At 43.1% G+C, this 27,355-nt stretch overlaps 1 protein-coding gene across 2 annotated transcripts; it reads left to right on the top strand.

Moving 5' to 3' along the window:
• The first annotated feature begins 174 nt into the window (after positions 1–174).
• LOC123764164 (receptor-transporting protein 3) lies at positions 175–25,807 on the top strand. 2 transcript variants are annotated; one of them, XM_069329899.1, is made up of 4 exons: positions 175–1,028; positions 16,730–16,871; positions 17,679–17,849; positions 23,217–25,807. In XM_069329899.1, the coding sequence occupies exons 1-4, from the start codon at positions 679–681 to the stop codon at positions 23,358–23,360; spliced, it is 807 nt and encodes a 268-aa protein (XP_069186000.1). In that variant the 5' UTR covers positions 175–678; the 3' UTR covers positions 23,361–25,807. The 2 variants fall into 2 exon arrangements, with proteins under 2 accessions (XP_069186000.1, XP_045607672.1); XM_045751716.2 differs by having other exon boundaries at positions 177–1,028; positions 23,193–25,807.
• The last annotated feature ends 1,548 nt before the right edge of the window (positions 25,808–27,355 follow it).

The raw sequence follows: 27,355 nt of genomic DNA, 5'->3' as shown, positions 1-27,355 counted from the left end.
GGTTATCGTCAACACAGCACCGCCATGCCTCGCCTTCACCCTCCCTCACATGGCCACTCCCTCTCCATTCCCCCACTCCCCAGTACCTCCCCCCCCACCCCCCCCTCAACAGATCCCTTCCCCCATCCCCCAACAGATCCCTAACCCCCGCCCCACCCCCATCATCCACCACAGCCCCCAACATTGCCTCCGTGAGCAGTGTAATGTCGCTCCCGACGCGCGGCTGGAACACCACCATCCACCAGTTCCGCTGTCACCGGGTCTTCGCTTTTCTTGGTGACCGCGTTGAGGATTAAACGGCCGCGAGTGTCTGCGTTGAGCGGCGGGAGTTACTTTACGAGGCCGGAGACATCTCATTAATATTATTTATGTGATACAAACTAATTAAACATACGCGCTGACTTGTAAGAATCCAGGTTTTGGGAGACTATAGGCTCTTGGTGACTCCAGGGGTCTTGGTAACTCAAGGCTCTTGGTGACTTTGTGAGAGGCTTCTCGTCCTGTGGGAAGAGCTTGAGGAATTTGGCAAGACACTTGCCTGTGTTTGCATTCCTTGGCGTGTGTGATGTGAGCTTCACTCTGTCAACGGGGCGGTCTCGTGGCTGTGTGAGGAGTGGGTGACAGTACAGGCTGTCGGGCGTGGCACGTCTGGTGGTGCCACAGAGACATACAGCGAATATGTCCATGGGTGGGCGTGTGATGGTGGGTGGTGAGGCGTGCCAGATATTACCGCTCGCTTGCATCCCGCCACCGCAGCCGCCTCTACTGTGCCTTGGTCAGCTGCCCACCCCCCACACTACCTGGAGCACCACCAGCACCTTCGGCAGCCCCCACCCACATTTCCCCAGTGCCCATAGTTCCGTCAGGGTGGCAAGAGCTCCCACGGTAGGTGTGGTACACAAGGAGAAGCCAGCAGGCACTTTTCCTCCCGCCCAGTGCCCGACGGTGCCACTTCCGCAGCTCTCACGCGCCTCCTTTCATGTTGGCTACTACGTCCCCCCGTCCGTCGAGCCCGGCGACCCTTATGGGTGAGTTCCCCGGTGACCCTTGTGGGTGAGTTCCCTGGTGACCCTTGTGGGTGAGTTCACCGGTGACCCTTGTGGGTGAGTTCACCGGTGATCCTTGTGGGTGAGTCCCCCGGTGACCCTTGTGGGTGAGTCCCCCGGTGACCCTTGTGGGTGAGTTCACCGGTGATCCTTGTGGGTGAGTCCCCCGGTGACCCTTGTGGGTGAGTTCCCCGGTGACCCTTGTGGGTGAGTTCCCCGGTGACCCTTGTGGGTGAGTTCCCGGGTGATCCTTGTGGGTGAGTCCCCCGGTGACCCTTGTGGGTGAGTCCCCCGGTGACCCTTGTGGGTGAGTTCCCCGGTGACCCTTGTGGGTGAGTTCCCCGATGACCCTTGTGGGTGAGTTCCCCGGTGACCCTTGTGGGTGAGTTCCCCGGTGATCCTTGTGGGTGAGTCCCCCGGTGACCCTTGTGGGTGAGTCCACCGGTGATCCTTGTGGATTTTAGATTAATAAGGGACATATTTGAGAGGGAGGAAAGGTAATTATGATGAGAAAGCGCTAAGCCAGTATAATTATAGCTTTTAGAACAGGTATGAAGACAAGACACTGGGATGTGTGGTCGGAGTGAAGACACGGCGCCTAACGCTTGGACGATCGGGGTTCGAAGGGAAACCGTCGCTTTAGCGTCATAGATAATAATTAACAATGGACTATTTAGGGGGAATCTACATCACTTTGATTATAATTTTTCTATTGAGTATGCGTAAGTATAGTTACCTGAGGGCCACTAGTGGCCTCGACGAGGACAGGAAGCCGACGGCTCGTCAAAGGTCCCCCCATTTGTTCTGATTATTTTATCTATTTAGATCTAGAATCGTAGCACCGTTTTGGCATATACGACTTCGGCGGGTTCCATGGGTTTATAACCCTGTGGGTGAAAAAGCATCTGTTTTCTGTCCTACAGTGTGGCTTGTTGAGCTTGAAGCCGCTGCTCCTTGTTTGTGTTACATTTAACCTTTTAAAGAAATGATCTAGATCAATATCCTTTGATTTGTTCAGTATTTAAATAAGTTTCGACGAGATCCGCCTTGTCATGCCTGGTTGCAGTGGTGTTAGTCCTGAGGCCCTCAACAGTTCCTGGTACAAAAGTCGACAGTTCTGGGATGTTTTTTGGCGACCGGTGTTGAACTTTCTCCAAAGCACATATGTCTTCCTGAAGATGAGATCTCCAGGCTTGGATACAATAATACAAGTGAAGACGCACAAAAGACTTATTAATACAGTTGAATCATTACCTTATTTTCCCTGAAATTAAAGTTACGACTGACAGGATTTGGTTGACTTTATTTTACTGCAACTGCCACTTGTGCAACTTTCAGTGATAAACAATCAGCTCCTAATTAAAACAAGCATAAAGGAAACTACGGAAGGTTTATTATGTTACCTGATAGATTGTTCGATAAATCACCAAACCTGCTTCTATACCAGTCTTTACCCAGGTCTTTCCCGAGTCTAACCTTCTCCAGTTTATAGTCTCGGGCTCTGTTTTATATTCTATACTTACTTCATTTGTGTTACTCCTTTCTCTTCATCTTTCTAGATAATGGAAATTATGTTTTTAACTCTCTCTGCATAAGGAAGGCTTCTGAATTATGGCATTAACTCAGGCATCATTCTGTGCATCAGTTAAACTGAATGTGGGTCTGTTCTATAGTACAGTGACCAGAACTGAATGTGGGTCTGTTCTATAGTACAGTCACCAGAACTGAATGTGGGTCTGTTCTATAGTACAGTGACCACAACTGAATGTGGGTCTGTTCTATAGTACAGTGACCACAACTGAACAAGTGCAAGGTAAATCTGAAGAAGAGCATTATAGATGTTTGATTTGGTGTTGGGCTTAATGCCTATCAACCTCTGCAGGACAAGGTGGTCTTACAAGTAGTCCTCATCTATCTCTCAAGATTCCTCGTTTATTTCTCAACATTTCTCATCACACACCAGCAGGTGGTCATCACAGTTACTAATATTCCCGCTTCTCTTTCTTGATTTATTTATTTGTTTAATTTTCTCTTTATTTATTTATGTATTTATTTATATACAAGGTACCTCAGGTTGTGAGAGTACACACATAGTGGGTGAGTGTTACATTCTCGCACTAACCGCTAACACGCTCTAAATAGCGTTTCGGCCAGGTCCTTCAGCTAACAATTCAAATTCAAATTCAAATTCAAATGTTTATTCAGGTAAAGTACATGCATACAAGAGGTGATACAAAAATTGATAGACTTATAGATAGAGCTAGTACATACAATGCCTAAAGCCACTATTACGCAAAGCGTTTCGGGCAGGAAAAACATTAAAGACTAAAATTTAATACTAATTGAGATTAAAGTATAAAATGTGTTGAGAAAAAATAAAAATAAAAAAAGAGGGGAACATGGCAGAAAAACAGCAAAAATACAATTAGGTCGACAAACAGCATTGTTTAAAAATAGCAGACATGGGTTGACAATAGAGGGGTAAGGTAGGTTACAGGGAATTTATTAGGTAGTGCTTCGTTTTTATCTTAAACTGGTTGAGAGAGGTACAGTCTTTAACATGGTTGGGAAGGTCATTCCACATTCTGGGTCCCTTGATTTGTAGAGCATTTCTAGTTTGATTAAGTCGTACTCCTGGAATATCAAAACTGAATTTATTTCTGGTGTGGTGCTCATGGGTTCTATTACGACCCCCGGTATATATATATTTATATATATATATATATATATATATATATATATATATATATATATAAAGCTTCATTCAAGGACCCCAAAAGCTTCATTCAAGGTTGTAACAGAGCCCATGAGCACCACACCAGAAATAAATTCAGTTTTGATATTCCAAGAGTACGACTTAATCAAACTAGAAATGCTCTACAAATCAAGGGGCCCAGAATGTGGAATGACCTTCCCAACCATGTTAAAGACTGTACCTCTCTCAACCAGTTTAAGATAAAAACGAAGCTATACCTAATAAATTCCCTGTAACTTACCTTACCCCTCTATTGTCAACCCATGTCTGTTTTCTTAAACAACGCTGTTTGTCGACCTATTTGTATTTGTTGCTGCTTTTTCAGCCATGTTTCCCCCTTTTTATCTTTATTTTTATTTGTTCTCAACACATTTTATTCTTTATACTCATTTAGTATTAAGTATTAGTCATTAAAGTTTTTCCTGCCCGAAACGCTTTGCGTAATAGTGGTTTTTGGCACCGTATGTACTAGCTCTATCTATAAATCTATCAATTTATGTAAAATCTCTTGTATATATGTACCTTACCTGAGTAAACATTTTATTTTTATTTATTTATTTTATAATAATCGGTACATTATAACAGAATTTGAGTTCAATATAATGACTACATTATAAATTGTTAGAATACATTATAGTTATGATGGTGCATATCTTAAATACTACATTGATCAGCTTGTACTAATTTGTTGTGTAACAACAATTAAAGATGTTGCTCCTACTGTTAGCTAAATTGTATCTTGGTAATTTTATTTTATTATATTTATTTTGTGGGTTGTCTTTTGTCACCTAAAATCATTTATATGAAAGGCAAGACCTCTTGCTTCTCTTTGCTTCCAAATAATGCTATAAAAACGCGATGGGCACGATTGTTTAGCAAAATATTGAAATTGCGAAAAAGAAAGTTATGGCAATAGAGCACGTTTTGGTTGTCAGTCGAGGAGTGGCCGGCGCGGCCATTCAAACTCAGCTCTTGGTAACTGTCTGGAATAACCAAAAATTAAATTATTTCAGAGCCTGACAAGGTTTTGTCAGGTTCGATTTTGAAAAATATCTGCAGAATATATAAGCAATGGAGTCAAAGGCCCTACGAGGAAATGTAATTAACATTTTCACGCAAGAGGACAGTTGTTTTAGAAGCGACAGCAACCCACCAGAGAACTAGGAAATCATTATTGGTAGGCTAAATGCTTGCTCAGATGGATGTCACATTTACTAAAAGACATTTATCACACTCGTTGCTTTATGGTCAAGATTTCAATATCCTTATTGTGTATATCTTGTTATCCATAACAATCCTCTTGTGTTGTTATATTCCATTATAAATATGCTAGACTGCACTAGACAGAAGAACGACGTTCTCTCTTCTTGCAGGTCAGCGTTCAATCCCCCTACCGTCCAAGTGGTTGGGCACCATTCCTTTTTTCTCTGTACCCTCCCAAATCCTTTTCCTCATATCCCTTCCAAGTGATATATAGTCGTGTGTGTTATTGATTTAGTGTTTTCTCCTGATAATGACCTTACTTGGCCAATCGAACTACTAAGTCATACTTTCCAACTCCAACATGGGATGGAATCCACACAAATTTCATTCAAAAGTTGTTTTCATTTACAAAAATCTCATTCCATTTAATTTTACAAGCTATTTCATACATTAATTGTGAAGTGTTAAAGAATACAGAGAACTTTTCGTCACAAAAAATCCCCCCAGCCCATAAAGTTGGCAGTACTCAATGACTAGATAACTACCCAGTAGCTCAGTTTGTGTTGTGCGCCCAGTCGTTCAGTCTTTGCATCATTCTAGACATAAGTTTTTTGTTTGTTTTCAGGGATATTCCTGCGCGGACCCTAAGCCTCTGGCTGGCCCACTAAGTGTTGCTTGTTTCTGTTTTACTTGAGCAGAGTATGAGTATTTATGGTCGCTTCAGTTAGATTTTGTCCCATGTGTTTAACAACTTCTGCTCTGTTGAATCTAAGTTGAAATCTTAATGGGTTTGTAACTGTGCACTGTGTTAGATAATGTTCCAGTGGTCTGTCGGGCATTTCTCCACAGTGCTGACATTTCCTTTTATCTTCCGGAACCTGTAAGCCTATTTCCCATGCAAATGGGTATCCAAGCCTGATCTGATGTAAGTGTACTTCTGTTGTTCTACTGCTCCCTCTCATCAAAATAAGTGGTTCGTAGTTGGTTGAATTCTTGTACCAACCCGCAGATCCTGATGTTGCAACTGCTGTGTTGAGGTCACTGTACATCATCTGCATTGCTCTATTTCTAAGTACTTTCTTAATCTGTGATAGACTCTGGTATATAAATGTCTACATTTCTTGGCTTAGTTGCAAGTTTTGCAGCTTCGTCTGCAATGTCATTTCCTATTATTCCCACATGACTTGGCACCCAGTTGATAAGTACCCGTCGGCCTTGACGTTTGAGTGTTTGCATTAATTATATGACATTTGTGATCAGAAGGATGTTACCAAGTATGTGTTCTTGTTGTAAGGTTTCAAAGGCAGTTCTCGAATCTGTATGTATGATAAAATATTGTCGGTGTTCAGCAAGTGCATGTTCCAAAGACTTTTGAATGGCTATTATCTCTGTAAAATTTATTTATTTTTTATTTATTTATATACAAGAAGGTACACTGGGTTTGTGAGAATACCTAGCATGGCAATTTACAATCTTGTAAAGCCACTAGTACGTGCAGCGTTTCGGGCAGGTCCTTTATCTAACAGATAATTTTAAGTAGGTATATTCTAGCGGAATTAATAAAATGATAACAGATTCATTTCAAGAAAGAAAAAAAATGAGATAAGAAAGATCAGTAGGTATATTAAAGCACATTGGTATATTAAAGCTCTGATTGATTACAGTGACAGCTTGATTGGTAATTTAAACGAAGATTAGTTGGCACCATATAGCAAATTGAAAGTGCATATAAGAAGACAGCAATGATCACAATGGTAAAGTTGTTTGGATTGGGTACATGAAGATTGGGAGATTGCATTGTATCTAGTACTAGCCAATTTTAAAGCAACAAGGTTGTTACGGCCCTACTGGGACGCAACCGGGTTCTTCTCTGATGGTAGTAGAGTTTGGGAATCCGGCCCCAAGTTAGTAGAGGCTTTCAAGGGGTGTATTCCATAACGCAAGTTAAATTAAAGGGGGAGGGATACAAATGTTCCAATTTATATATATATATATATATATATATATATATATATATATATATATATATATATATATATATATATTTCCACCACCATGTATAAATAAATAACAGTCACACACGGAGATTATAACTACACAATTATGTACAGGTTCGTCTTCCTCCGAAGACACTGGATGCTCAACGGTACTCACTCTGGGTAGCCCTGGTTCCTTCTTCCGTGGCCCACGATGAATCCACGATGATTCTTTGACGAATCTACCCTGGCCACAGGCCAGCCAAATCACAGTCCCACTGGGTGCTTCGTCGTGGAGGCCTTCAACCACAATCCAGCCCGTAGCTGGCAGGTACTAATCAGTTCCGCTGTGTAGGCCACTCCACGACCGATACTAGGGTTGCGAGGCCTAGGCAGGAGCCTCGTGTGATCCCGCTGATCACTCTCCTCACTAAGCACCACAGTGGCTAGTCTCTTCCACCAGCCAGCCCCGGATAAGGCAATTCCCAACACTGCCACACCACAGGCAGGCTAATACTCTCAACAGAGTTCGTCCGGGGGTGACTCACAGCTTCTTCAAAGCAGACTGGTGAAGAGACCTTGGCTGCCTTGGGTAGACTGATCCATCGTCCAGCACAGCAGTCCCAGGTCGACTCTGCAATCAGATATGTCATTAGTACTGGGGATACTACCTGGGGCCACTAGGAAACATCACTTACTAGCTTAGACAGAAACGTCCACCTATTTGCTCCATAAATGGCGTTCACTGTCTAAGCGCCACTTCACCAGAGGTCAGCAGCGGCTACGTTATGAGCTGATTAAGACGGGAATCCAGCACCTGTGGCCGGTATATCCCGTCCTCACTAGAAGGCGTCGTCCATTTGGAGTGGGTTTCGGGAGCAGACTCACAGATGGCGTTGTCGTCACTGCTCCTGTTCCGACGCTGGACTCGGGTCCGTAACAAAGGTAGAAAACTATAAAGATGAAATTAGGTGCTTTTTAGTTTTCTTTTTGAATTATGCAAAAGTTGGACAGCTTTTCAATTCATTAGGGAGTGAGTTCCATAGACTAGGTCCCTTTATTTGCATATAGTGTTTGCACCGATTAAGTTTGACTCTGGGGATATCAAAGAGATATTTATTTCTGGTGTGGTGATAATGGGTCCTATTACATCTGTCAAGGGAGAGTTTCAGAGCAGGATTTGCATTTAAGAACATGGATTTGTAAATGTAGTTGACACAAGAGAATGGGTGGAGTGAGATTATGTTTAGCATGTTTAGGGAGTTAAACAAGCGGGCTGAGTGCTGTCTGAAAGCAGAATTTGTTATTATTCTGATAGCAGATTTTGCTGGGTGATGATGGACCTGAGGTGGTTTGCAGTGGTTGAACCCCATGCACAGATACCATAATTAAGATAGGGATATATTAGTGCATAACATAGTGAGATGAGAGCAGAGTTAGGTACATAATATCTGATTTTTGAGAGTATACCAACTGTTTTAGATACTTTCTTAGTTATGTGTTGAATGTGGGTGCTGAAATTGAGTCTCTTGTCTAGGAATAGGCCAAGAAACTTTCCATCATTTTTACTACTAATGTTAACATTGTCCATCTGAAGCTGAATTGCATTTGTTGATTTGCTTCCAAATAAGATGTAGTAGGTCTTTTCTATGTTAAGTGTTAGTCTGTTGGTTGACATCCATAAGTGGACTTCTTTTAGTTCATTATTAACAACATTTAGTGTAAGTGGGTTAGGGTTAGAGTAGATGAGGGTAGTATCATCAGCAAAAAATATAGGTTTCAGAATGTTAGTGACATTGGGCAAATCATTGATGTATATAAGAAATAGGAGAGGTCCTAAAATGCTGCCCTGTGGCACTCCAACGGTTATTGGTAGAGTGGGAGAGGTTATATCATTGATGGCTACACATTGGAGTCTATCACTAAGATAGGATTGGATATAGTCCAGGGCATGGCCTCGAATTCCATAATGATAGAGTAGTCCCGCTTTGTGTCCCGCTCCTAGATGGAGCGGGACACAAAGACTGTGATTGCTCTCGTTATATTCAATCGTGATCTTGCTTTCTCCTTCGGATATTGAATCTGCTTGTTGAATGTCATTTTAGAATCTATCCACACACCGAGATATTGATATTGTATAACCCACTGAAGGTTAGTGTCTTGAATGCATAAGTACCTGTCTGGAGTGTTGGCGCCTAGTCTCATTGCCTTAAACTTCTGTGCAGATATTTTTAGCCCTGAAATGCTGCATTCAGATGTTACTTTATCTAACGCCCCTTGTGCTGTATTTAGAAGTGAAGGACCTGTAATGACTAATGCTATATCATCAGCATAGCTTAGCAATTTAACCCCATCTGTAAATGTCATGGTAACAAGGTTTTCCTTAAGGATGTTAAAAAGACTAGGACTGAGGACTCCTTGCAGAGTCCCATTCTCATGCAAGTGGTAGTCTGACACTTGTCCTTGCAACTTTACTCTGGCATACCTGTGACTTAGGTAATCTTGAATCCATCCTAGCATATTTGCCGGTAGTTTGTCTTGCTGCCAAGATGCATTGATAACGTCCAATATGCCTTGTTCTCCGGCAGGACCTGCATGTGCGATCATTGAGTATGTAATGTTATCAGCACCTGGTGCAGTGTCCTTACCACCTTTTTTGGCTCTGGTTAGTTCTTGTTTGGTGAAGGGACAGTCACATTCGTCATTTGTAGCTATGCTCTCATGAATGGCTGTCAACCTCTCTTGTTTTAATTGTTCTTGCTGCCTTCTGACCATTGCAGGAAGCTGATATGAAGCCGCTCTTTCTGAAATTGGAGAGCAAGTCTCTCAGCCTCGTGCAATGGTTGAATACATGCCTGTGGTCGGCTGGTCGACCTGATATAGTTTTAATCTGACCCCATATCTTGCCAAGACCACTGTGTTCATTTAGAGTTTGACACCACTCAAACCATCTTGCCTCCTTTACTTCTCTATAAACTCGTCTTGCTTCAGATATCACCGCTCTTAGCCGAGTTCTTCCTTCTGGTGTGGGGTTTCTCTTTAGATGTTTTCTGAAGATGATGACTCTGTGGTCTTGTTCTTTAACTTCATTACTATAGAACAAATATTTTTTTTCGTTTTGTGTTCCCTGGGATAATGATTGGAATAGCTTTGTTTGCAGCAGCTGAAATGGCTTCCTGCAGATTGGTCTCGTGTATGTTCAAGTCTTCAGGTGGCGTGTATGTTGCATACCATTTTTCAAGTTACTCTTGGTATATATATTCCAGTTGGCTTTTTTTCAATTCTACCTAGGTTGGGCAGGTGGTGTAGGAGGTCGTTCTATGTTAGGTGTTGTGACAGTAGCATAGTGACAGAAACGCCCGGTGATCACCAGTAGACTGGTGATCACCGGGTCTACTTCCCACTTCGCCTGATGCTTGAGTGCTGTTGAGATTAATGTAAGATCAAGGGAACCTCCTTGAATGTGAGGGGTCCCCCCCCCCCTGTTAAGAAGTGTAATTTCAGGTACTTCTCGCAGAGTTGCAGCTTAATGGCGCCCATCTGCATTGACTGGCCCAGTCGCACCTAACTCTTGATGATGAGCATTAAAATCCCCAGCAATAATTACATTTTCCTGCGTGGCCAAGGCAAGCACTGCCTCTGCTTCTAGTTTACGTCTAGGGGGCTTGTAAACGTTGTATATGAGGAGCTCAACATTAGCCATTTTCACTGTTACTGCTAATACCTCTACTCCATCCCCACATGAAACTGGGTCCATTTTCTTGCTGGGTATGGTGTTTCTGACCAGGGTCATAAACCCTCTTTGTCTCTCCTGTTCATACGGTATAATATGGTGCTGATATCCAGCTAATCTGACGGGCTTCGTGTGCTGGGAAAAGCGTTTGTTCCAAAACGATTATATCAGCTTTCGTACTGATTGCTGCTTCCTGAAGGGTGTGGCTTTTATTTCCAAGACCTTGTATGTTCCACTGCAGTATTCGTAATGGCCAGACGACGGTTTCGGTTGGTGTTGCCTGTTCTAGTAGAACTCCTCTTCGGAATCGACGTCTATATTCTCCACCTCGCAAGTCGTGTCGCTGTAAATCGGACTGCAATAATTGCTCATGGTCATCCCCGGCATTGTTGGAATCTGTGCATAACTGTGGTCCATCACTTTGTTGGTGGTATTGCTGCACATTGGACTGCATTGATTGCCCGTAGCCGCTTCTTGTGTTGTCGGAATCTGTGCATCTCTGCCATCCAGTATTTCGTTGTTGATGTTGCTGCATATTGGGCTGCATTGATTGTCCGTGCCCGCCTCTTGTGTTGTTGGAACCTGTGCATCTCTGCTGTTCAATACTTCTTTGTTGGTGTTGTTGCATATCAGACTGCATTGGCTGTTGATGTCTGTCTTTTGTGTTGTAAGATTCTGTTGATCTTGGGTGGTCACTACTTTTTGCAGTTGCTTTTGTGAATGTTGATGGTCTGGTGTCTTGACTACCCGACTGTTGTTGGTAGTTTGTATGTCCATGTTGCGTTGCTTGTCCTCTTGTACTTCGTTTTGTCTCAGACTGTCTATTTATTGTGTAACTGTGGTCTGCTGCACGATCTTGTCCATTATTACACAAGTGATTTCCTGAGTCTGTTGTGAGGCGTTCTGCGTCATCTGTAGACAATTGATAATGGTCTCTGCCATGATCTTCACGATGTTTTTCAGCTGGACCTCCGTAAAACTAAATTTGTTGTGTTGATTCCGAAAGTAATTACTATTTTGTTCTGTGAGAGTGTGCGTCTGCTGTGGCTGTACACGAGTGTTCCAGACGTTGGTGTTGGTGTATGTGGTGCTGGTCTGTGTGTTTATCTTGACCTGAGCTGTCTGCAACTTTTCTTTCCGTGCAGAGCAGGTTGTGTTCCAGGCATGATGTTTGCTCCACAATTTGGACATTTGGCTGTTGTGGCCTGGTTTGCCTTGTGCTTGGCTATGCAGTCTTTGGTTGGATGTCTCAGACTGCATACTCCGCATCTCTCCTGTCCGGTGCAGCGTGATTGATGGTGGCCGTATTTCTGACACCTGAAGCAGCGCAGGGGTTCTGGGACGTATGGTCTCTGTCGGTATGTTCCGCAACTTCCAAGACTGAATGATTTTGGCACATGTCCCGTGACGGTCACCAGAACCTGACGTGTCGCTGCCTTGTCTACTTTTGTGCGGCATCGTTCCGCATTCAGGATTTGCCTGTGTTCTATTACTGGATCCAGGGGAAAGTCGATTGGGTATCCCAAAAGCACGATTCGTGTGCGTCTTCCTGAAGGGTCCAACTTTTCCAAGCATACAGGTTTCCCTTGCAGGACTTTTACTTTTCTAAGTAATTTGCAGTCTGTTGGTCTTGTGGTGTTATTATTATTTCTCCTTTCAGGTTGACTATGATGGAAAGTTTGAACTCTAATTGTTCCTTTTCCATTGCCGTTACTACTCCATATGCTGTAGGAAAGTGGTCTGTCTGCATTATCTTGAATTTTGGAAGATGTGCAGAGTCTGGTGATGTCTGGTGTGAGACTGGTGGTGTCCTCTCCTGTCTCATACTGTTGTCCTGTGACTGGGCTGTGGAGAGAGGTGCAGTGTCTGACACTGGCTGGTGTGTGACTGATGCTGTCCTCTATAGGTCTATTATGTCTGCTGTCTTGCTGGTAGAAGCACGTGGTGAAGCCTCGATAGCAGTTTTATTTGGTGCCTGCTGCACCTCGGTCCACTGTCCCTCCTCGTCTGAAAGCTGCCTTCATTGTCTCTTTCTCTTTGACTTCCCCATGACTCTTCACGTAGTGAGGACTGATTCACTGCCCCACCTAATGCCTGAGACACTCCTAGGCCTAGAGAAATTCATTCCTCTCCAACGAAGGTCGTAGAATGATTCCCCCAGGTGGAATCAGGGATACCTAACACCCAATTCAGCTGTTTGGTCTACCTTTCCCTGTAAAGGCTCAGTACACCTTCTAAGGCGCTCCCTTGTGACTATGTCCGCAGGGTACCGCCTCGCCCTTCAGGGTAGGACTCTAAGTGACCTGGTCAGTGATACGGTCCTCACTAAAAAAAAAATGATCATGGGTGACGAGAGTGCGATACGAGAATTTGGGCCGCCTGCGTACTGGGATGCGCAGAATACCAGTCAGCTGGACAGCAGAAAACAACGTTGTTTGTCCATCAATTGTAGACGAAATCGGAATTGTTTCCTTCCAAATAAGATATTGCCTGGGGTATTGGAGTATTGATGTATTCTTCCTCACAAAACCGCGATGATTTGACCTGATGGGTGCTCAGAATCGTAAGTTTTCCCGGGAACAAATTCGTGTGCGGCCAGCTAGCAATAGCGCCGGCAGCGAGTCCAATTTTGTTGTTGTTGTTGTTGTTTTAGATTTAGCAACTCTGAACAAAGAGGTCCAAGTAGCACGGACTATGGTGTAGTCCTCCTCATAAACGAAGGCCATGGTCCATTCCATGCACCAGCTAAACCCCTGTTTATTAATGAAAAACGGTTTACACAACTGATGACGTCCGAACACTTCCGGAACAAGTGCTTCACTGACGACTTTTGTTCGAACTACAACGCTATAAATGCTTCACCCGCATACTACAAATACAAATAATCGCCAACAGAACCTAAACACCTAACCTAACCTAACCAGTGCCTAAATATGCACAATATGCTAATATATGATAATATTAATTTATGTGAAAAAGTCCTATTCTGAATGAACAGCATGTTAAAATTGATGAATGCATTTTTGTGGTCGACCGCTGGATGGAATGGACTTGGTCTGAGGACGGGTTGTATGGTGAGCCATAGTGGACTTACCTGGCTCAGGAGCGGGGCTGTGTAGACATAATTTAATTGATGAAGATTAAGCCACCCAAGAGGTGGCAAGGGCATGAATAGCCCGTAAGTGGTAGTAGACATGACGTTGTTTGTTGTTTTAGATTCAGCTACTGGGAACAAAAAGTTCCAAGTAGCACGGGCTATGGTGAGCCCGTAGTGGACTTACCTGGCACAGGAGCGGGGCTGTAACTTAGACATGATCATTTCCTTTCATGTATATACTGCATATGCACAACCTGCTCTGTCGGTGCTTAGTTGCACAGAACCATCAGTAAAGGCATATATTATTATTATTTTATAATTCAATTGGTATGAGATTTTGAAGATGACTGTCAGTAGCTTCATTGTTATACATCCCATAGTCTCAGTATTATAGGTTTGCTTTGAACTTATGGGTCTATAATGTATAGAGCCCTGTTCATCTTTCCAAGGGGGAATGTAGATAACAATTTTATCAGGTTTAAGACGCATCTAATTTCTAATTTTCTAAGTGTTTGTGTGTGTGTAATTACCTAAGTGTAGTTACAGGATGAGAGCTACGCTCGTGGTGTCCCGTCTTCCCAGCACTCTTTGTCATATAACGCTTTGAAACTACTGACGGTCTTGGCCTCCACCACCTTCTCCCCTAACTTGTTCCAACCGTCTACCACTCTGTTTGCGAAAGTGAATTTTCTTATATTTCTTCGGCATCTGTGTTTAGCTAGTTTAAATCTATGACCTCTTGTTCTTAACGTTCCAGGTCTCAGGAAATCTTCCCTATCGATTTTATCAATTCCTGTTACTATTTTGTATGTAGTGATGATGTCGACTCTTTTTCTTCTATCTTCTAGTTTTGGCATATTTAATGCCTCTAACCTCTCCTCGTAGCTCTTGTCTTTTCGGTTCCGGAAGTCATGCAGTAGCATATCTTTGCACCTTTTCCAGTTTGTTGATGTGCTTCTTAAGAAATGGGCACCATACAACAGCTGCGTATTCCAGCTTTGGTCAGTTGCTTAATTTAGAAACTGTACTTGTGGTCGATCTCGAACCCATTGTTGATGTGACGACTTATACTGAATTTTGTAACTAGCTCATCAAGATTGTAACTTGCTTAGCTAAATGAACTGTGGGGTTCAGTCCCTGAGCCCATTATGTGCCTCTGTAACCCTTTCCACTACCGCCCACAAGATGGGTATGGGGTGCATAATAAATGAACTAAACTAACTACAGGTCTCACAAAGGTAGTGACCAATTTTTTATAGCATTTCACCAAGTATTCGTGTGTGCGTGTGTGAGACAATGGTAACAAGAAATATCATTCCAGGGCTAAGTCAACTCTCTTATCAGGAACGGTTGAGGGCCACAAGGCCACAACAACACTGCAAACCAGGCATGAGATGGCGGATCTTATTGAAACCTTAAAAATACTGAACAATTTGAACAATCTGAACATATCTTACCTGATATGTTAGATTAAGGACCTGCCCGAAACACTGTTGCTGTTAATCTGAGCTACCTATGTGCTTTAATATACCATCAATTTTCTCTCATCTTTTATTTGTTTTTCTTGCTATGTAACTGTTATCATTTTTATAAATTTTGCAAATATTTACCAACTTAAAATTTTCTTAGATAACGAACCTGCCCGAAACGCTGCGCGTACTAGTGGCTTTACAAGATTGTAATTACTATGCTATGTATCCTCACAATCCCAATGTACCTTCTTGTATATATATAAATAAATAAATAAATAAGTGGCTTTGCATGAATGTAAAAATACCAATCTTATGTAATCTCACCAACCCATTGTTCCTTCTTGCAAATAAATTATTATTATTATTATTATTATTATTATTATTATTATTATTATTATTATTTAGAGGATGTTGATCCGGAGAGTTTCTTCGAAAGGTCAGATGTAAGACAAGGACGGAGCAACGAACTCAAGCTCAAGTTCCAAGCTCAACACGCCACAATGTGGGACTGATAACAGACGATGATTGTTGTGATGCTGAAAAAAGCCTCACAACAAGTATCATCCCTGTGATGCTTTTTCACCAACAAGGTTATAACCTCATGGAACCGCCTACCCGCCGAAGCCATAAATGCCAACAATTTATTAAATTTTAAAATTCCGCTGGAAAAGATCACCAGGTCTATTAAGGTCTATGGGGGAACCTTTGACAAGCCGCCGGCTACCTATCCTCGTCGAGGCGACTTGTACTAGTGGCCTTCAGGTAAATTCAGGTAAAATGTGTATGTTTTGCGTAATATAGTCAAGGTGTGGCAGGTCTTCTTTGCTGGCACAATGTTGTTTTTTCAGGAAGATACAACAGAAGGCGGACGCTCACTGCCCCCCCCCCCCGCCACACCCACCAACACTACCAGAGGTGTCAGGTCTACCACACAACACCATACCTGCAAATCAGATTCACTAATCCATTTCAGTTTCTTCATTGAAAGTCTACAACGAACAAGCATTAAGATTCTGGATTACCCTAAGCCAGCAAGCAATTATGCCACCAAGTTCTTATTTAATTATTTATGTATGTATGTATGTATGTATGTATGTATGTATGTATGTATGTATGTATGTATGTATGTATGTATGTATGTATGTATGTATGTATGTATGTATTTATTTATTTATTTATTTATTTATTTATTTATTTATTTATATACAAGAAGGTACAGCTGGTTGTATTCATATGACATCATACATATTTGTGTTTCGGACATAACATAGCTCCTTAGCCGGACGCGAGTGAGATTACAGAATAGTGAAATGGCTCTCCATCAAGGACTATATTGAACTATTCATAGCACATCATTTAGATACACAATTACAGATGTCCAAATGTTATCACTTTATTGCACAAATTAATATATAACTTTATGTTGGAAACCGCATCCTTCCACCAGGGGCCTGGAGCAGGTGTGGAACCATCACTTCGAGCTCATCTTCAGGAACCTGCCCAACATCTGGACCTTCGGACCGACCGAGGTTATCCCCGTACACTGGAGCGTCTTCAAGGACATGGCCAAGGTCCGCTTTTCTTGCCAGGTCAGTTTGACAGGTAACACGTCAATGGTACACGTTCTGTAGAAACCTTAGGAGAAGGTTTCTAACATTTCAGTAGGCTATAGCAAGTGTTATTTAAAATTGTAGTAGCAATTCTTCTCGTCAATATTCATAATAACAATAATAATAACAAATATTAATCATAAATTTGATAAGGAAGTCAACTTTATTATGTTTTTGTAGCCGAGTGTGTGAGAGGGATCTTCATAACTGATGTAGTTATCGTGTAAAGTCATATTCTGTTACAATGTATCTATCATTACGCTTATTTCGGATAATTCTTTAAGAATGTACTTCTCTCCCACCAACATTTGCACTTTAGCAACCCATTATATCTTATTGTATACGAATAAATAAATAAATAATTAAATTTTAGTAAGGCATTTATTAGTCCATTGAACAAGGTGGGGCTTAAGACTCCATCCACTTTAAGGAGCGCCTAGATACACTAATTTAATTTATTTTCACTTCTGAGGCTCTGAAACAGAACAGAGGATTTTCTGTTGATAAGGTAACCTTCCATCCATTAAAGCATTTGACCAATATAGCCATTCTAGTCAATTCTTGCAATATAACTAATATGTTAGCAATATAAAAGACATTTTTTCACGACAAAAATATATCTTAAAGAAGTTAGGCACCATTTAAAAGTTGTAAATGTTACAAATTGATATTATACCATAATAGGAAATACACATATCAATATTTATGGGTGTGTGGTGTGCCTGCTTGACCAGGCGAGCAGGAGTGTGACAATGAGCCTGTAAGACTGTGGTCTTCCACTCACAGAGGTGCTCCCACGGCTGGACTAGCATGTACGGGCTGGTAGTCTTCTACTACAAGTGGGACACTTCTAGCAACCAGGGCAACGTCCGTTTCCTCTTGACGGGGCAGAAGTGCAACCAGTGTGATCCTCCAGGCTTCGAGACTCCTATGTGGTACCCAGAGGAGGCGCAGAAGGTATGCTATAATGCACCTATGGTGGAGACAGATGTAATCCCAGTCTCGAGAGGCTATTAAGCTGTACGATATAATTCCTCAAAATTTATTTATTATAATCACATGCACACGTACCGAGTATATCTTCATTATAATCTCAATACATGCTGAAAACATAAATATATCTACAATATTAATCTATTTGAATGTTAGTGACTCAGACGTTAATATTATTGCGACGCGGCAGGTCTTGCAAGATCAGCAACATTCCATTGTTTACATCATGTGAGTTGAGGGAAACTGCACTCTGGGAGAAACTCAATAAACACAATTTTTTTCTTCATGGAGAACATAGTAGAGCTTCAGGGTTAATAGAACATTAGGTCTCATTTACCTGAGGGCCACTACATCTCTAGTGGCCTCGACGAGGACAGAAAGGACGACGAGGACGAGGCTTGTCCTGATGATTTTGTCTTACTGGATTTTAAAATTCAGCAGCGTTTTGGTATTTACAGCTTCGTTGGGTAGGCGGTTTCATGGGTTTATAACCCTGTGAGTGAAAAAGCATTTCCAGAGATCACGACCTCTCCGTAGGGTGCAGTCGCACATCCACAGATCTCCAGTATCAGCTAATGGTACTGGTAATGGCTTCAAAGGGCCACCACTTACGGGCTATTTATGCCCGTGCCACCTTTTGGGTGGCTTAATCTTAATCAATCAATCAATCAAAGCATTTCTTGTTTTCAGTCCTACATTGTAGCTTGCTGAGCTTGAAACCATTGCTCCTTATTCGTATTACATCTGACCTTTGGAAGAAGTGGTCTACATCAATATCCTCCAAATTGTCCAAAATTTTAAGTTTCAATGAGATCAACCCTGTCATGTCTGGTTTTTAGTGTTGTTAGCCCAGTGGCCCTCAACCGTTCCTGGTATAAGAGTCGACTTAGTTCAGGAATGATTTTAGTCGCCCTTTGTTGAACTCTCTACAGAGCAAATATGCCTTTCTAAAGATGATGTCTCAATGTTTGGATACAATATGCCAAGGAGGAAGACAAAGGACAGAGCCTTGTCGAGCTCCACCGTTGACACTTCGTCATTGCTCTCTTTACTGTCACTTGTGATAAAGTCGGCGTTTAACCCCTGTGTTCACCTGCCCCAAAATACAGGGACCTCGCCGCACCTCTGGAAACTTACTAGGCTACCTTCAGTCCCCAGAGAACGAGTGGTAGAGCTTCAGGTGTCAATCTCGGACACCTGATTATCCAGCTATTGTGATCATCTGGGTTCTCACCTTCACCCAACGCGGAAGAAATTACTTCAGTTTCTCTGCTCTAGTCCTCTTGAAACATGAGGCTACGTTCCCCGATTTCATTAAATATTTATTCCTAAACTCAAGTAACCTATCCTGTTAGGCTTTAACGTATAAACAACCTGGCATAATCGTAATGAAGTTACATATAAACACAGCGTTTAAAACTAAAAAGAATATTTACCAACAAAAAAAACTACATAAATAAATAATTGTCTTAAATAGCGTCAATCAAGTCTGCAATCAACGGCCGCTCTTGACCTTCGTTAATACTAATTTTAATCTATTCACATATATAGTCTCAATGTATCCTACCACGTGAGTTTATACACACACACACACACATATATATATATATATATATATATATATATATATATATATATATATATATATATATATATATATATATATAACAATAAACTCATACAAGTTCCCTCAGGAACGCCTTTTCGACAAGGGAAAAGAGGAGGGCAGATTACTTAGTTAGGAAATGATGATATCTCCAGTGGTTTGTAGCTGCCATGTGTAGCTGAAGTTCCATCATCACATCCCTGGCTGCTACCTGATTTGATTTTTTTATTGTTGCCGCCGGAGGCGGTTAGTTTATTGTGCACCCCATACTCATCCTTATAGTTACAATGTCACACCTTATAGTTACAGAAAATGTTCTATTTCAAGAGCTATATATTTACAGTAAGTCATTATATATTATTAATGGTAGGTCTTATCGCTAACACAGAATTGTTTGAGCAATTGAGATATTACAGTCATTGGGAGAGCTGCTGTTTATTATTAGTCTTCACAATACACTATATGTTTCTTAATCTCATATGTCGTTTATCTATCGAAAGCGAAATATGGATACAGTGCAAGGATTTCAGGTATTTTATCCTTGAAAATAAGATAGGTTTCCATATCACACAGCGTGAGCTTAGATTTATCTCTAAATGGCTCAATTTTACTACAATCCAAGATATAGTGTTGGAGTGTGTGTGTCCCTGTCTTTGTACACAAAGACAGAGACAACGTCCGTTTGATAAGACAAACGTAACGTCCGTTACACTTTACTTCAGTTAGATCCCTATACAAGCCGAATTGACAAAGATACTTGTAGCCAAGTCTTATTCGATCTGTCACATTCATCGGCATTCCTTTACTGGCTCTATTTGGACTCCCAGTAGATATAGTATATATGGACTTCGCTAAAGGTTTTGATAAAGTTCCACATGAAAGACTGGCAAGGAAATTACAGGCACACGGAATAAATGGTAGAATATTAGATATTAGAATGATTAAAATAATGGTTATTCGAGATGTGACAACGTCTGTTAGTCTACTGACCTTGTTACTTGCCCCATACACATGTTTTACTTCACACATTTCATTGTGATAAACAATGGACCTGCTAGTTCCAATTGCACTGTTCTACTTTCTTTAAATTCATCCAAGATTTCTCGTCTAATGACACTTTTAAGGGACCTATTTGATAACTCAAGATTCCGTTCAATACTGTCTTTATTTACTGCAACCTTAGCAAGGGCGTCAACTTTATCCTGTTCCTGCAGGCAAATGTGAGATGGAATCCACAACATTTTTATATTTACCCTCTTGCTAAGTATTCTTATATATCTATGTCTGGCTTCTGAGACAAGCACGTTATTGTGATTGCAAACTTTTTATTGCTAGTAGTGAGGAAAGGGAGTCGGAAATTATTAAGCTGTCTACTTCAGTGTTGTCAATAATTTCGAGTGCTACCAGTATTGCTACCAACTCAGCTTGCATTGCGGATACCCAGTTATTAACTCTTATATTCCTTTGAATTGTGCTGCCATCGGGCTGGTGAGCAATAACTGCTACCTGGCTCGCACGTATCCTCTTCCTTCCTTGGGTAATACAGACGGGGCACCGATCCTCTCAACACACAAGGGGACACGCCCTGTGGGCCGTCCAATGCTGGTGTCTGCACTCTATCTTCCTTGGCTCTCGTCGCTCCGCGTGATGTACCCTTTTTCCGGCAGCCTTATGTTATTACCCAATGCACTGATTCACTGCCATGGAAGAAGATATTACGACAGTCGACTTCACTGGCTCGGTCAGTTTCGATACAGGGCGCCATCGCAGTCTTTATAGAGTAACCAGAGATATGATTTTCTGCCACACTTGCTCACTTCACTGGTTACTATAGAATTGTTTAACATCGATACACGATTGTTCACAGCTTCTTCGTTGGCACAGTTTAATAAGGTACTCCCTTTCCAGGGTCACAGTCAACACTCCCTTTGCCTCTTCACAGACAAAATCAGAAAGAGCACTTGTTTACCATGATCTCGGTCGTCATCAATAGCCTCTTCAATGGCTACTCCTTATGGATTCACACGCACCGAGTCGTTATCACGTCCGACGCTCATTGGTCAGGACTGTCACTAGGCTTCGACAGTCAGTCCATTCGCGTTGACCCACCAGATCGCTATCGCATCTCTTCTACTTTCAGCAGGGCCCTTCGTCGACGATACTCGTACGACCTTATCCAAAAAGGTCCCCTTGGCCCCTCAACATGGTCAACCTGTTGCCTCTTTCATAGGCCCAACTCGCCACTTAAAATCCAAAGTTTGGCGGAACAGTGGGCCGGGTTCTGCTCTCTGGGTCGGGCTCGGTGCCCGCCGATAACTTCACAGAAAGCTCGTCGCTGATTGGCTGAGCACCTGAGCCCCCACCAGTCACCTCTCTCGTTGCGTGAGCTGTAGACAGTTTCGCTGAACTTCACCAAACCCCGCATGTGTCACCGTCCGCCCGGGCGCCATTTTGTTTCGCAATCTGCTACAATTTACCCCTTTATAGCCAAATATCACGCAAGATTGTGTATAAGACACGTTCCTTTTTAAATTAAGTTACAGCTTGGGCCGTCTGCGATCTTTCTAGGTGGATAAAAATGACTCTTGAGGTCGGTAAGGATGGTTATCAGACGGTGATTATAACAAATACTCCAAGTGGGAGTGCACGAGAGTTGTATAACTACCTTCTTTTTAGTCAAAATTCATGTTCATTTATGACCACACTCTACTTTCATTGTTTTAACTATTCTAGTATTCTACCATTTATTCCGTGTGCCTGTAATTTCCTTGCCAGTCTTCCATGTGGAACTTTATCAAAACCTTTAGTGAAGGCCATGTATACTACATCTACTGAGAGTCCAAATAGAACAACTGCCAGTAAAGGAATGCCGATGAATGTATTTCCTTCCAACACAATTTCAAGAGTCGTCCATGAAAAGAAACTATAAACTATCAAAGATAAACAGACTGACCGCTGCCGAAACTTGTACATCTCGTATAATATACAGTTAACATTGTAGTTCAAAGGTTTTACCGCAAATTTGGTTAATAGTATTTTTGTATTCAGTGTGAGCATCATAGCTAAATGGGGGACCCGGCTGTGACCGGGTCTTTCCCTCCACTCCCCTCGTCCATCTCTCTTTCCCTACCCTATCCCCCCTCGTCACATTTTTTCACTTTTCCTTCTTTCCCACTCACACTTCTCCCACCTTTCTCTCCCCTCTTCTTTCCTCTCTTTCAAGATATCTCCTCTCCCATCTCCTCCTCCTATATCTTACCGTCTCCCACCTCCTCCTCATGCTTCCCCTCTCCCACCTCCTCATCCTATCTTCCCCTCTCCCACCTCCTCTTCTATCTTCCTCTCTCCCACCTCCTCCTCCTCTATCTTCCCCTCTCCTCCCTCTCCCTCGGAAAATTTAATATTGCGAAACACTGAAAAAACGCAAAATGTTCACTATACATAAACACTGCATGGAAAACACAGCCTCTATTTCAGACTTGACTTCATGTTAATCGCAGGGGGTAGGTCACTATAGATGACAATATTTCTCCCATACTCCTATGTTGGAAAGTTGGGTGAGACTAGCCCCAAACATCTGGCCTCCAGCCTCGGACAATCAGGCATTTTCTTTTATAGATACAGGTGTATAACAGATTATAAGACTTACATGCAGGTTATACATGTGGTTCTGATGAAGTGTAATGTCAATCACACCGCAGGTCATGACCAACCTGTACCACCAGGTGGCAAGTCGTATCTACGGCCTGCAGACGCCCCCACTGATACGAGACCGCCGCCACGGCCGCCCCCGTCACCAACACAACTCCAGCATGTGTGAGGGTTGTCACCAAGGACTGTGCAAGACCCCGCGGACCACGGCTCTCTGAGGGCTGTCACCAGGGGCTGTACAAGACCCCTAGGACCAGGGCCCTCTGAGGGTTGTCACCAAGGACTGTGCAAGACCCCGCGGACCACGGCCCTCTGAGGGTTATAACCAGGGGCTGTGCAAGACCCCGCGGACCACGCCCCTCTGAGGGTTGTCACCAGGGGCTGTACAAGACCCCTAGGACCACGGCCCTCTGAGGGTTGTCACCAAGGACTGTGCAAGACCCCACGGCCCTCTGAGGGTTGTCACCAGGGGCTGTGCAAGACCCCGCGGACCACGCCCCTCTGAGGGTTGTCACCAGGGGCTGTACAAGACCCCTAGGACCACGGCCCTCTGAGGGTTGTCACCAGGGGCTGTACAAGACCCCGCGGACCACGGCCCTCTGAGGGTTGTCACCAGGGGCTGTGCAAGACCCCGCGGACCACGCCCCTCTGAGGGTTGTCACCAGGGGCTGTGCAAGACCCCGCGGACCACGGCCCTCTGAGGGTTATAACCAGGGGCTGTACAAGACCCCTAGGACCACGGCCCTCTGAGGGTTGTCACCAGGGGCTGTGCAAGACCCCGCGGACCACGGCCCTCTGAGGGTTGTCACCAGGGGCTGTGCAAGACCCCGCGGACCACGGCCCTCTGAGGGTTATAACCAGGGGCTGTGCAAGACCCCGCGGACCACGGCCCTCTGAGGGTTGTCACTAGGGGCTGTGCAAGACCCCGCGGACCACGCCCCTCTGAGGGTTGTCACCAGGGGCTGTGCAAGACCCCGTGGACCACGGCCCTCTGAGGGTTGTCAGACCCCGCGGACCACGGCGCTCTGACGTGTGCTGCTGCCTCTCGCTCCTTCCAGTGATGGGCCTCAGTTTCAACTGTGCTCACTGTCTTTCCTCTGGCCATAACGGTTTGTTAAGATATCTAACTACTGCAGCACAGGGGTTGGCGTCCTGATGGCTCTGTTAACCTAGCATTAGATAGATACCCGGGAGTTTGGCAGCTGTTCAAGTTCAAGTTCAAATATGTTTATTGAGATAAGAAAGAAATACATCTCAAAGAGATAGAGTAGCTTAGGCTATTTTACCCCCCCCCCCTGGGAGAGGTCGAGTGTAGCATACTGGGAAAGATCGGCATTTGGCTTAGGGGCGACCTCGATAAGATTGTACTTAAGACCCAAGTTCAGGCTTTCTGTCCCCGTCAACGGGATTTATATAAAGTATGTTGTCTTGGGGAAGTATCAATGTATCATCACAGTTCTTGCTTATTTTCCTTATTCCATTGAAATAAAAATGTCAATAAACTTGATGAAATTGTTAGTATTTGTGAAGATTTTAAACATTTCATAGTAAGGTAATTAGCAAGAGAAATTGGTAAGTACACGAATGCAATCATTAAATAACCTCACATGTTTTGAGCAATGTGTTTGTTAGGCTACTGTTCTTATACCAGAACACCCCACAGAGCCCTCCCTGCCTCAGCCAGCCAGGGGAGGGCCACACGTGGCCACCCTCCCTGCCTCAGCCAGCCAGGGGAGGGCCACACGTGGCCACGTCTCCCCCATAGTCAAGGGAGGGCTGGATGTTGATCACCCAAATATTCAGAATGTGTTCCATATCGTAAATTTATTTACTTAATTTAAATTATAATTAGTGCTGTTTTTTTAACAAGTACTTGATTTAATTTCACATATTTTCTATTAGTCGCCACAAGTGGTCACACGACCACTGTGACGGAATAAATAATTTATGAATGTTATCCTTAATCAATTTTTTGTTAATGGAATACCAATGTTATAGACATTTATTACAAGTCTTCAATTGCAGTATGATAGATACGCCCTCATTTTATCATATTTCAGTTGGCTATGATCAGTGTAACTTTAGCATTAAAGAATAGACTACCTTGCTCATAATGTTATACAGGTTAATTATTAACGCTGGCAATGTACTGTGAGGTAGAGACAGGCGACTTGATCTCAATATAAAGGCAAGTAGAAGAGTTTATTGTAATCAATCACTTAATAAGGAAAAAATGGAATTTGCCTTTTTATAATTTATGCGTGTTCTATTTATACCATTGTATTTTGCTTTCCGTGTTGACTAAATGTCTGTATGTAGTGTATGTGTGCTTTTAGGTTTATTATTTGTATTAATAATAATAATAATAATTATTATTATTATTATTATTTTGATTATTATTATTATTATTATTTTATTATTATTATTATTATTATTTTATTATTATTATTTAAGAAGAAGAATTATACATTATTTGCACTAGGTTATCTTTTATGTTTTATTATTTTCTAAGATGTAATGCATTAATTTATGAGAGAAATCTGTCATATACTTACTAATCACCCCCCCCCTCAAGTCAATAATATCTCCATAATTAACATATTAATTAATAAAACACTATTTTTATGCTTAAACAAATAAAAATATATATGGAGAACCTGAATAAGCGGTTTATTTGGCCAGCATCTCGGGTGCCTACTGGCTACACTCAACACAACTCTGTCACTTCCCTCTATATCTATGAAACATATTGTCTGTGTTTGGCTCCTGTGCCAAGTAAGTCCACTACGGGCTCACCATACCCCGTGCTACTTGCCCCGCTCCTGTGCCAGGTAAGTCCACTACGGGCTCACCATACCCCGTGCTACTTGCCCCGCTCCTGTGCCAGGTAAGTCCACTACTGGCTCACCATAGCCCGTGCTACTTGCCCCGCTCCTGTGCCAGGTAAGTCCACTACTGGCTCACCATAGCCCGTGCTACTTGCCCCGCTCCTGTGCCAGGTAAGTCCACTACTGGCTCACCATAGCCCGTGCTACTTGCCCCGCTCCTGTGCCAGGTAAGTTACGGGCTCACCATAGCCCGTGCTACTTGCCCCGCTCCTGTGCCAGGTAAGTTACGGGCTCACCATAGCCCGTGCTACTTGCCCCGCTCCTGTGCCAGGTAAGTTACGGGCTCACCATAGCCCGTGCTACTTGGAACATGTTCCGAGTAGCTTACTCTATAACAACAACAACAATCGAATCCCAAATAGTGACCGCCGACTATTGTAATAAGTGAAAGGTGACTCACAGTCCCTAAATTTCTTCACTGTCTCGTACAGAGAGCTAATAAATATAACCCATACACAGAGAAATCACATTATCATGATATATCAATGAACAAATCCACAGGAGCCGCGAGTAGGGTTCGAACCTATGCGCTAGGTGTTCCCAGACACACTCTATCATAATTTATGACGATGGATCATAATTTATGTCCCATCATAATATATGACCGACTGTCAAATTATATCATAATTTATGACATAAATAATGAGAGACATTGCAGCCAAATTCGCATGTAAGAAGGAGGAGGTTGAATCAGACCTTGGTATCCCGTCTCTGTTGTCAAAACTATATTATTGCAAACATACAGATCTAACGGCAGAGCAATTACTGACTCACAAAGGCCTGAAGGAACCATACCATACGGCTGAGAACCCTATATCTTCCTGTGACCTCCCATGACCTCCTGTGAGTGGTTGTAAGACTCATACCGTCCTGTGAGCCCCACACTCTCCTGCGAGAGGCTGTGAGGCCCTTACTCTCCTGTGAGCGGCTGTGAACCCCATGCCCTCCTGTGAACCCCATGCCCTCCTGTGAACCCCATGCCCTCCTGTGAACCCCATGCCCACCTGTGAACCCCATGCCCTCCTGTGAACCCCATGCCCTCCTGTGAACCCCATGCCCTCCTGTGAACCCCATGCCCTCCTGTGAACCCCATGCCCACCTGTGAACCCCATGCCCTCCTGTGAACCCCATGCCCTCCTGTGAACCCCATGCCCTCCTGTGAAACCCATGCCCTCCTGTGAACCCCATGCCCTCCTGTGAACCCCATGCCCTCCTGTGAACCCCATGCCATCCTGTGAGCAGTCGAGAGCCCCATACCCTCCTTTGAACGGCTGAGCCCCTTACCCTCCTGTGAGCCCCTTACCCTCCTTTGAACGGCTGTGAGC

The sequence above is a fragment of the Procambarus clarkii genome, chromosome 23, assembly GCF_040958095.1.
Source record: "Procambarus clarkii isolate CNS0578487 chromosome 23, FALCON_Pclarkii_2.0, whole genome shotgun sequence".
Lineage (NCBI taxonomy): Eukaryota > Metazoa > Arthropoda > Malacostraca > Decapoda > Cambaridae > Procambarus > Procambarus clarkii.
Note: the sequence above shows the minus strand (reverse complement) of the source record. Positions and strands in the feature narration are given on the sequence as shown.

Excerpts from the sequence above, each read along its gene's own strand:
- LOC123764164 (XM_045751716.2), top strand. The coding sequence starts at position 679 with ATGTCCATGGGTGGGCGTGTGATGGTGGGTGGTGAGGCGTGCCAGATA. Across the intron at positions 16,872-17,678 it reads AGGTCCGCTTTTCTTGCCAG|AGGTGCTCCCACGGCTGGAC; the intron begins GTCAGTTTGACA and ends TTCCACTCACAG. Across the intron at positions 17,850-23,192 it reads ACCCAGAGGAGGCGCAGAAG|GTCATGACCAACCTGTACCA; the intron begins GTATGCTATAAT and ends ATCACACCGCAG.